This window comes from Anomaloglossus baeobatrachus, chromosome 7 (assembly GCF_048569485.1).
Source record: "Anomaloglossus baeobatrachus isolate aAnoBae1 chromosome 7, aAnoBae1.hap1, whole genome shotgun sequence".
NCBI classification, from domain to species: domain Eukaryota; kingdom Metazoa; phylum Chordata; class Amphibia; order Anura; family Aromobatidae; genus Anomaloglossus; species Anomaloglossus baeobatrachus.
The window spans coordinates 270,156,504-270,168,502 of NC_134359.1; the positions used below are offsets into that span (position 1 = coordinate 270,156,504).

Consider the following 11,999-nt stretch of genomic DNA (forward strand, 5'->3'; position numbering starts at 1 on the left):
CCCTACTTATACCCATCGACCTGATGCTTTGTATATAAGGTTACCCCGTGTGCCACTAGGTCTGCACTGGTGACCCCTTGAAAAAGCTGCATTGTGGAGTTTACCCAGCAGAAAGCTAGAGATATATTCCAAGGCTACAAGGCACAGGCAGAAGATATTTCCCAAGATTTGTGAAGTTTACATTTGTTCTCGCACCCAATTTGTTCTGGTCCCCTCCACCTCATAAGGCAGCAACTATCACTTGCTCTGGGGCAATAACCATCCACTCAAGAAACATATCTGACCGTCGTCTAATTCTACTGAACTCTGGACATCACTGTCCATATCTTCATGTTCCTCCTTAATTGTAGATGGAAGGCAATGCACACCCAGTGTCATTCACACCTAATACCCCTGAGGTGAAATAACTTTAAATTTAGCATAAATTACATATGAGGCGGGAACACTGATGTCAGTCCGGTCTGTCCGGTCGTTCTGGATTGTATAGAAAATATCAATGGATAATAAATGAATAAAATCTGATATGATTGTATTTTTATCCCAGACGGAATCTTCAAAGTTAGACAGTCCGTACAGCGACTGCACCGTCGATGGAACTGATGTGCCTGTGGAAAACCTGTACAACAAGAAATATACCTTTCAGGTAAAAGATAGATAGATAGATGGATGGATGGATGGATGGATGGATGGCTAGATAGATAGATAGATCGATCACAGACTGTGTTCCACATTTAACATTGCCTTTGTCCATCCTTCTTGCAGATCTGCTTGTACTCATGTTTCCAAAAAGAGATGGTGAAGACCTGTGGATGCGCCCACTATGACCAGCCATTGCCCGAAGGAGCGAAATACTGCAATTATGAAGAATTCCCAAGTTGGAGTAAGTTCCACTATTAAAGTTTACTCTGTATTTTATTATTTCTGGTATTTGCAAATCCCATGTCCTTTACTTACAATGACAGGAGTCAGTGACATCTCTCATAGCCAGTGGCATAACTAGTCTGATGGGTCCCGGTGCAAAGGTTGAGCCTGACCCCCCCTTCCCTCGCACATTGGTCAGATGTATGTTGTTGCATTCTAAATCCTTTAAAGGCATATGCGTTGCCCCCCTTCCACCTTCACTGTGTAGTAATGACCATCATCCTGTACTAATGTCCCCCATCCTGAGCCACTTCCTGGTAAATATGTCCCCCGTCCTGGGCCACTTCCTGGTAAATATGTCCCCCATCCTGGGCCACTTACTGGTAAATATATTTCCCTATCCTGGTATATGTCCACGGCGGCTAGGGGATCTCTGTGCTGCTATTAAAGAACATGAATATTCACTGCTCCACACACCCATAATCCCACCCACCTCTCAGCACTGGTTGAGTGCAAAGAGGTGTGCAGGATTATGGGCATGGGGAGCAGTGAATAGTCATATCCTTAATCGGCAGCTGGCACATTGCAGTGAAGGGACCCGACGGGCCTCTGTGCCGCAATGTATTTCAGCTGGAGACACGTTCTCTGGCGCACATCTAACTGAAACAGGTGCTGAGGCCAGCAGGTCACCCCACCCCAAGGCCCGGTTTTACACCCCTGGGTATGCATCTACAAGTTGATTCTGTCTTTCTATATAATTAACCAGTAGACATATGATGAATGGAGCTAAAGTTCTGAGACTGTGAGAAATTGAATATATTTAATATACTTTCATGAAACCAACTGATTTGTTAATTATTTCTGTATTCTTTTCTTCTTTTTCCAGTTTATTGTTACTTCAAGCTGCATAAACAATTTGTCGAGGAAGCGTTGGGATGTCAGAGTACTTGCCGTGAGTCCTGCAGGTGAGATTAAAAGACAGGATAGCAATTTATCAGATCTATCAGTGCCATCCCTGACTGCCATTACCATAAAATTGCCAGGTTACTTAAGTTGTTGTTTATTGAAAAGAACACTTTAAACAAAATTGGTGTTCTATTTCAAATAGATTGGAACCTAGGGGGCGGAGCATGCTACAGAGATTCACCAATGAGAGAATCCCTGCATCATGCTCCACCCCTCAGGATCCTTTTGAGGCTCATCATGGTGTATTAATTGTTTCCGTAGAGCTCTTTTAATCAGTGATAAAATTAGATTTGAAGTAGGAACATTTTGACATTGAGAGGTCTTAATTGTTAGTAATTTGAAAGAACAATCGTGAGGCTCCATCTGACCTTGCCAGTTTGCTTCTTAATCCCTTTTAACTCCCCCGGGACTTCTCTAGTTACTGTTCCTCTTTTGTTCTTCTCAAGTCACATCTTTTGTGGGACTTTAGGAAATTGTGTGTTAGGTGATCACATAAACAGAACATATATTTTTTTCTTTTCAGTTTTAAAGAATGGACATTTACAAGAAGTGTGGCTAAGTGGCCCTCATTAAATGCTGAGGTAAGACGATCATGGTTCCTTCAGAATTGATGATGTTCTTCTGAGAGCTAAAAGTACTGTAGATTGTTACCCTTATTTTACCTTATAGGATCGGTCATCTCTCCTAAAATATTTCTTTTAGCATTTTTTATGAAATAACAAATCTGGAACATCTTTTCTTAGAATTCTTAGTTGTTTGACTGAAACATTATTCCTCCTGAATAAGGTTGTACAAATTGACAACTGGGTGTGACCAGTTGGGGGTGTGTCTCTATACACTATTAGACTACCTAATCAATGCTGGCAGATTCTATCCATGAAAGCACATATCCCTTTAAAATCGGGAATGGAAAAGAACAAGGCAGGCTTCTGAGAAAAGATGCTCTAGAATCGTATCTTTTGTATTCTATATTTAAGTATTAGCACGATATTTGGGAGAAGCAATAGTGAAGGTCTCCTTCAAAGCGCACCAATCACCAGTATTTTCCTATATAGCCTAAAGCCAGTGCTATACAGGCACTATCATACTGATTCTATACATACCTGTAGTTGTCAGCTCGGATATATAGGTTTTCAAACACAAGCAAGTAAAGTTTGTAAAATGAGCAGATTCTTGAGTAGCAGCAGCTGCCGATCAGCTGATAGCTGGGGTGGGTTTTCATAGTGATCCCCACCCCCTTGCATATCTGTCCTTCCCCTGTTATTTATGCTAATTCTGTTATAGAATCGTTTTACTAACTGACTAGAAGGACCAGTGCTGATGTCATACCCATGTGACTAGAATGGGCGGGGCCTCAGACAACAGACAAATAATGTTGCTTCCTGGTATCAGCTATGTTGACTGAGGCACCGCTCCTTCCGGTCACATGGACATGACATTAGCGAGGTCCTTCTAGTCACTTAGTAAAACAATTCTATAATAGAATTAGCCTAAATAACAGATGGGGGACGACGGACAGGCAGAGGGGCGGGAATCACTATGAACACCCCCCACCAGCTACCAGCTGATCGGCAGCTGCTGCCAATCAAAAAGCTGCTCATTTTACAAACTTTACTTGCTTGTGTTTCAAAACCTCTACATCCTAGCTGACAACTAAAGGTATGCATAGAATCAGCCTAATAGTGACAGTATAGCCCTGGCTGTAGGTTAGATAGGACAATCCTGGTGATTTGTGCGCTTTAAGTGATATCTAGACTAAAGAAGTATTCCCATACTGAAATTTGTCGGCATATTTATAGGGGTCTGCTCCCCACTTCCCTAATGAACCTGTGATTGGATGGGTCTCCCTTCTTCCATGGTTTTCCATCACACCCACGGTACTGCAGCGCAACCTATTTAGTTGCAGCACCTCCATATTCTCAGGATTAATGGGGGTCCCAGCAATTAGACTCCAACCCATTAAAGGGAATGGCATATCCTAGAGATAACTGTTATGCATAAAGACCTTGTGTGGCAAATGGAGTTTCTACAGTGCGAGGGGGTTTAAGGGCCCATATGCATTCTATGGAAACTCTGTGAAGTATTCCTTCTACGGGAGAATCTGTAATATAGCCTGGAAGACAGAGGAACACGAATAGGGTCTTATCCAGGTGAACAATAGAGGTTAAAGCACTGAGAAAGGATCTTCTTTATGGGTTGTGAAAGTAACAACGACTATACCGGTGTATAACATAGCTGCTGCAGTCCCACGTGGGAGTAGACACGAAATGGTGCAGGAAGGGTTAATGCAACGGTACCATGAATAAAACAAAACTCCAGGAAACTTTGATGGTGATTTTATTTACCAACGTGTTTCGGAGAGTTCTCTTGCCTTCATCGGGTCAAACAGTTGGACATGATGAAGGAGAAAGAACTTTACGAAATGCGTTGGTAAAAAAAATTCACCATCAACATTTCCTGGAGTTTCCTTTTGTTCATGGCAGTGCGACATTAACCCTTCCTGTACCATTCCGAGTCGTCTACTGGAGAATATCTCAATAATGCAACAAATTACATAAGAATACCATTCTGTAGGCTTCTGTGTTATATCGGTGGCACACGGAGGTACGGTATAGGCCTCATATACAGATATATAGAGCCATAGGAAAGTCAATGTTAGTCTTTATAGACTGTGTATCTATGGAATTGCTTCTCTTTCTCCATAATTAAGAAAATGTAGTACTAATGTAAAAGAAATACCCTTAATAACTCACAACTTTTCTGTCTTTTCTATTAGGAGTGGACACTGCGAGTTTTGAGCTGGGAACTAGGGAGCAAAATAAACAAAAACCTGACTAAGTAAGTAGTTCTAGATACCAGAGGGACCAAACAATGCAAACTAAGATCTCACTAGGGTTAAAACGACCATTTCTTAATTTGGAGGACTCAACCTGCAGAGCTTCATTTTTCCTGTGGAGGCGCTGCAGAGAAATTGAACACTTCCTGTATTGCTTTACCTTTATGGTAATAAGGCTTCTCACATTGTTGGCTTCAGATATAATATATTTAATATTGTGTTTGCAATAATTACTTGTTAATTGCCCAGAGGCAGAAGCCTAGAATAAAGACTGTGCATCAGAGAATTACTAGTAATTTATATACCATATACAAGACACTATCAATATCAACCTAATATATGAATGATCTAGGTGTATTTATATGGTAGGGGTAGATACGAGGAACCTTAAGTTGCTTTTATTCTTACTTTTCATTTGCCACTTTGACACTAGTGATAGTGATCTCCATTAAAACCATGAAATGAGTGTTCAATTTTCCTGAAGCGCCTCCCATGGTAAAATGGAGTATATCATTATGACCATTCAAATCAATAATGGTCCTCCAGAGCAATTCCTCTTTGTAAACCCACAATTTCCCATAGGAGTTATATAATATAGATTACAAATGAGCAATAAGATGTGCAGCATCCCCCTAATCCAACGGCCACATTGGTAGCACTGGGAACCTCCCCTACCTGACAACATTCTTCCCGACTCTTCTGATTTGTTGGACCTGTGAGTCATCGTGCTGGACCAGGATCCTGCAAATCTTTTTGCTGAACTCTAGGACCAATATTTAATTCAGTTTTCAGCTCGTAGTTCTAAATGTTCATGTACTAAGCATTCCTCTTCTGCTTTTCTCTTTCTAGGAACGATCTAGCACATCTGGACATCTTCTACCAAGACTTAAACCTCAGAACCATTGCTGAAAGTCCTGCCTCTAGTGTAAGTGTTCTCTGCTCCATTACCCTTGACCACTAACTTGAAGCTCTTTTATCACAAATCAAAATTGATAACAGGCCTTTCATCCACCTTGTGTATTCTCAAGTGATGGAAGAACATTTTGGCCTCTAAGGCACCAGTTTTTGCTACTCAAGCCTTATATAGGAAAGTCCTGCCTCTAGTATAAGTGTTCTCTGCTCCCTTACTCTTGACCAACTTGAAGCTCTTAGATCCCAAAGCAAACTTGATGACAGGCCTTTCATCCACCTTGTGTATTCTCAAGTGGTGGAGAAACATTTGGGGCTTTAAGGCATCAGGTCTTGCTACGCTACTCAAGCCTTTTCATATTGGAAAGTCCTACATCTAGTGTAAGTGTTCTATGCTCCCTTACCCTTGACCAACTTGAAGCTCTTAGATCCCAAAGCAAAATTGATAATAGGTCTTTTATCCACCTTGGGTATTCTCATATGGTGGAGGAACATTTGGGACTCTTAACACTAGAACTACTGGACTCGTGACACCTATATAGAAATACATGGTGCAAAGTAGTCAAAATGACTACCTCAGTAGTTCTAGTGTTAAGGCACCAGTTCTTGCTACTCAATCCTTCTTACATTAAAAATATGACATATAACTAGTAATCGTGATATTCCCAGTCTTAAAAGAGAATGTTCTAACTGTCCTATTTATTTATTTATAGATTCCAAATCTTCTTGCCAACTTTGGAGGTCAACTAGGTCTTTGGTTGAGCTGCTCTATGGTCTGCGTGCTTGAGATCATAGAAATATTCCTCGTTGACTCTTTCTGGGTAGTCTTACGTCAGAAGGGTCAGAAGTTTGTGAAATGGTGGAAAAATCGTAAAGAAAAAGACTTGGAGCAGCAGCCTGACACTATGGTGGGCCATGACAATCCTTGTCTATCGGATGAAGATCCACCAACATTTAACACTGCTCTACAACTACCTCACGCGGACAACTGCCAGGTGCCAAGAACACCACCTCCCCTGTACAAGACTCTTCACATACCATCCGATTTCACAGAGCATCCTACAGACTTTTATGATGAAATAGAAGTAGAACAAATGTGAAGCCAACCTTCTTCTTGTAGACTCCTCCACACTTTTCTTGAGAAGCCATAGTTCAAAGGAGAGCAAAAAAATTAAAAACCACGTAAAAAGTTGATTGTATTGGAAATCAAGCCAGAGACACTTACCGCCTTTGGAATACTCCAGACCTGTTTAAATAAAGTTGCCAGTAGCTAATGTTTTATATATGGTGCTAGATTGGTATTTACAATGTTATCTTAGAAGAAGAAGAAGGTCTTCTATCCCTCAAAATGTGCCACCACCGTGTTGATGGAAAAGTCAACATTTGTTTCTGTAGCTTGGTTGTCTAACCAACCCTGATCTTGTTCTTAAATCATTGTACATCACTATGATTATCTTTGTGTATCTTGGTCTTCAGAAGGGATTGGCTGTATGGTATAAAGTAGACCAATACTAAGCTATTACCAAAATATATATATATATATATATATATACTATCTGCCAATTTGATTTGTAACGTGGCGGCCCAATGCTTTTTGTACAGTCCAAGATCACCCCTGGTATGGATGGTAAAAAAAACCCAAAAAGTTTACTGCCAGTTTGAGGAAGAATATGTGGATGACGTTGGTTCCATGAATGTATGAAGCTTCTTCAGGCTTCGAATGGGGATCCAAAGTTAATGCCAGCCCACCTGCTTCTCATATTGAGCCGTCTGACTGTAGAACAGACTGGTTTCGCCACATGTGGTGCCAATGGAAAAAAAAACAAAAACATTTTTTTGGTTACAGTGAAGTACTATGAAGTAGTAACCAAAGATCACCTTATGCCTTCATCATCGTTTTCTATCTTCTTGACTCTCGAGACTTTAAAAACCCCGGACAACTTTATGTGACTACCGAATGATAATTGTTTTATATTTTACAGTTGTCAATATTTTATAGGACAATTGTGCTGTGCACAAAATGCTGCTATTTGCTAAAATTATTGGCCTGTTCTATGGCCGCAGAAGAATGGGTCAATCAATATGTTCTGTAATGATGTACGTACCTTCAGGTTAACGAAAAAATGAATGTATTTTATGTTTCAGTCGATGCGTGGTTCAACTTTGGCATTGGAGTTGGTATACGCACATAGTAATGGTAGAGCTCATATACATGTATGGGGAATATGTGTTTATGATGCTGTATTTAACATAGATTGATGTGATTATTTTTTTAAATAAAATATTGTGAACAAACTGGACTACATTTTTAAGAAGTAATTGTTTCGGAAACTGGTCAAATAGTAAACTATCTTGATTTAGTTGGGTGGAAACATGGTGTCTAATCTGTCAGCATTGGGCAGGGTTAAGGACCTAATTCAAGGTCTTCAAAACATGGCATGTTGACCACATGTAGCGCTGGCATTCCTGTGCTCCCTGATCTCCTCCTCCCGCAGGGACGCGCTCTACTCTCCGCCATGGCCAACTCTCACCTGTGTCCCGGCGTCTCCTCAGTCCCTCACGTGCGCGCTCTCTGCTTCCTCCTCCCGGTGGCCCTCACCACACCAGAGACTGTGCCTACCAGCACTGGCCGAGCCTCCAACACAGCTACCTTGGTGGCCCTTACCACAACAGAGGCTGTGCCTGTCCGCCCCGGCCGTGCCTCCAGCCACAGCTACCTTTGTGACCCTCGCCACACCAGAGACTGCCTGTCCTCCTCAGCTACTCCGGTGGTCCTTGCCACACTAGCGACTGTGCCTGTCTGCCCCGGCCATGCCTCCAGCCTCAGCTAACTTGGTGGCCCTTGCCACATCAGAGACGTAGAGTCCCGACCGTGCCTTCAGCCTCAGCTACCCTAGTGGCCCTCGCCACACCAGAGACTGTGCCTGACCGCCCCGGCCATGACATCTGCCTCTGCCACTCTGGTGGTCCCTGTCTATGCTTTAGACTTAGCCCTGTCCACTATTGTGTCCGCCCCTGCCCTGGGGGTCTGCCACCATAGTCCCAGTCCCTGCCTTGGGGTCTGCCTCGCGGTGGGCGCTTAGTCAAGCCCCTCCCACAAAAAGGGTAAGCCCTGGGTCCCCCTTTGGGCCCGTGGGTTCACTTTTGCTCGCCGCAGTACCATCCCCAGTGGCGAGCATGACACCACCAAAGACAAAGACTTTAGGTATATCATGATCATCATCAAAATTTGACCAGCTGGGGTTTCTGTTGGGAAGTGATTTAAGACATTAAGTGATTTAAGACAGAACAGGCGGTTATTACCTTACACCACTCACTTCCAATCCTAAAGGAATCCTAGTTGGTTATATTTTGATGATGTCCTCACAGCTTATGTCTTTGGTGGTGAACTTGCCACCTCTCAAAGGCATTAGACTTGCTCTATAAAGGTGTTGTCTCACAACAAAGTACATTTTAATCAATAGATTTTGCAATAATAAGTATTTCCACAAGTCAATGTGTTAAAAAAATGTTCCTGTGCTGAGATAATCGCATAACTGTTTCCCTGCTATGTACTGTGTAATGGCCATGTATGACTGTGCAGGAACATGGTCTCATCGTACCACAGCATAGCAAAGTGGCACAAATGCCCACCGCTATGTAGATACTTACTTAGCAGTATAGCTCTGTCCGGTCCTGCCGCCCCAACGCACGTTTTGTGATATACTTCCTCAGGAGCCGTCTCCTGTATTCCACTTTATAAGGCATCTACTTGTTGGAAGTTAATAGAGAGTATAAAAAAAGCAACAATAAGAGGATAATGTCCTCCAAAAATCAAGTATTACTCACAGCAAGTTGGGCTGCAGTGTGTACATCGCCCTGGCCAAAAACTGATGCTCTAGCAGGATACAGCTAAACCCCCACTAAGTGGAGACATCACAGGTGCAGGAGAAGCACATCACACACACACCTTCATGGAATGGAGGGGAGGTGACTGCTAGATGATAAAACTGCACACAAGTGGCTTGCATAGAGCGCTGTTCACATGCAGATGACACAGTCACAAACCCGCAGCCTATTAGGTAACGCCCTTCTATTAGATCAGGCGGGCTGCCAAGCCGTACTCCACTGTATATCATGCACGGACAGACACTCTACAATGCAAGGCCCAACAGAAAGGGGCCTGGCTGTATCCTGTACAAACAAAAAAATGAGGTTTTTGTTGGTATTTATGGCCATAAAACGTAAGCCTACACCCTCGTCAAGGGACCTCATGTCTGTAGGTCCCTACACTAAATATAAAAAAAGCAACAATAAGAGGATAATGTCCTCCAAAAATCAAGTATTACTCACAGCAAGTTGGGCCTTGCATTGTAGAGTGTCTGTCCGTGCATGATATACAGTGGAGTACGGCTTGGCAGCCCGCCTGATCTAATAGAAGGGCGCTACCTAATAGGCTGCGGGTTTGTGACTGTGTCATCTGCATGTGAACAGCGCTCTATGCAAGCCACTTGTGTGCAGTTTTATCATCTAGCAGTCACCTCCCCTCCATTCCATGAAGGTGTGTGTGTGATGTGCTTCTCCTGCACCTGTGATGTCTCCACTTAGTGGGGGTTTAGCTGTATCCTGCTAGAGCATCAGTTTTTGGCCAGGGCGATGTACACACTGCAGCCCAACTTGCTGTGAGTAATACTTGATTTTTGGAGGACATTATCCTCTTATTGTTGCTTTTTTTATATTTAGTGTAGGGACCTACAGACATGAGGTCCCTTGACGAGGGTGTAGGCTTACGTTTTATGGCCATAAATACCAACAAAAACCTCATTTTTTTGTTTGTACAGGATACAGCCAGGCCCCTTTCTGTTGGGCCTTGCATTGTAGAGTGTCTGTCCGTGCATGATATACAGTGGAGTACGGCTTGGCAGCCCGCCTGATCTAATAGAAGGGCGTTACCTAATAGGCTGCGGGTTTGTGACTGTGTCATCTGCATGTGAACAGCGCTCTATGCAAGCCACTTGTGTGCAGTTTTATCATCTAGCAGTCACCTCCCCTCCATTCCATGAAGGTGTGTGTGTGATGTGCTTCTCCTGCACCTGTGATGTCTCCACTTAGTGGGGGTTTAGCTGTATCCTGCTAGAGCATCAGTTTTTGGCCAGGGCGATGTACACACTGCAGCCCAACTTGCTGTGAGTAAAGTTAATAGAGAGGAGTCTACTCATCTGCACAGTTGTTTTTATCCATATCTATGGCCGGTATGGAAACCACCATTGCTAGATATCCCTTTAATGTCTTTAATGGAATTGGAAGTCTTTCATAATGGAGACATGTGTATGTATGTAAGTCATCCATAAGTGGTATTTCAAAACTTCTGGACATCAGTACAAAATGCTCAACAATATAGTAATGCAGTGATCTTTTGTTTCAAAGGGACCTCTGCATAAAAAAAGTGCATATGGCCTAGGGGTGACTCCAACCCCCAAACCATCCCCTATAGCTATGGCGCTGGAGTAGACTAATAGTGTTGTAGCAGTTAGGAGGATCCCCACCCATCAATAAGAGATGACACATCCCATAATAAGATATCCTTTGTCGTACACTAGTCCAGAACAAGTCTTTACACCCTTCATTATATCTAGGAAAGCATAATCTCCTGCGTTTTCCTTTACAAAAAGATGAAGAAAAGAAATACCTTTGCAATTACGGTACGTCATAGTCTTTATTCGAAGAAAAATCTTGATGCGTGCCTATCATAAAAGGAAAAAATGAGATGTGAATAAAGCTATATATAGTAAGTAGATGGGACAGATTTCTTATAACTGAGTTTTGTATAGAACCCTGTGTAAAAATAGCACAAATAATCGGCGTGGGAATGAGGCCAGTGAGGAGCGCTGGGAGACGTTAGCTCTAAAACTTGAAGAATTTTGAATGTGACACTTATTTCCTTAAAGATACCGAGCGTCAAAGTCCTTCATAGGGGTGCACCCGCTACAATGAATAACTTAAGATACTTGTGAAGATCTGAGCTCATGGGTTTTATTAATCACCTAGGGAGGTTAACAATGCAACAATTTTTATTCACTATAGACCTTATGCTCCTCCAGATGATGGATGTCAACAATAGTCTTTAGGATAGTTCCTCAAATTCAGACGACGCATATCACGACCGTAGTATGTGTATTCTGCTCCAATCTCTGTAGTCTAATCATGGGCACCAGGACCTGGCCGCAGATCTTCCCCTTCACGTCACACCACCAACTCACTCACCAAATGTGGCTTATTGTTCTCCCTCTCCTGGGATCATCCCACTGGATGGGCAGAAGTGCTCATCACACCCACCCCATTAAACATTGTTTTCATGTAACTCCAAGTATGAAGGAGGGTAGTCTCCAGCCAGTCTGCAGGATTGTGTACAGGGGGGAATAATAGACGAACAACCCCCTGTCAGATG

General features: G+C 42.7%; 1 protein-coding gene across 2 annotated transcripts in view; it reads left to right on the forward strand.

Moving 5' to 3' along the window:
• SCNN1G (sodium channel epithelial 1 subunit gamma) overlaps window positions 1–7,867 on the forward strand; it is a 33,339-nt gene extending 25,472 nt beyond the window's left edge. For both annotated transcript variants that reach the window (XM_075319220.1, XM_075319221.1), the window contains exons 7-13: window positions 545–643; window positions 763–880; window positions 1,748–1,826; window positions 2,351–2,408; window positions 4,604–4,665; window positions 5,513–5,588; window positions 6,286–7,867. In XM_075319220.1, coding sequence (XP_075175335.1) covers window positions 545–643; window positions 763–880; window positions 1,748–1,826; window positions 2,351–2,408; window positions 4,604–4,665; window positions 5,513–5,588; window positions 6,286–6,672 — 879 coding nt within the window. In that variant the 3' untranslated portion in view covers window positions 6,673–7,867. The remainder of the gene's footprint in view (window positions 1–544; window positions 644–762; window positions 881–1,747; window positions 1,827–2,350; window positions 2,409–4,603; window positions 4,666–5,512; window positions 5,589–6,285) is intronic.
• The last annotated feature ends 4,132 nt before the right edge of the window (window positions 7,868–11,999 follow it).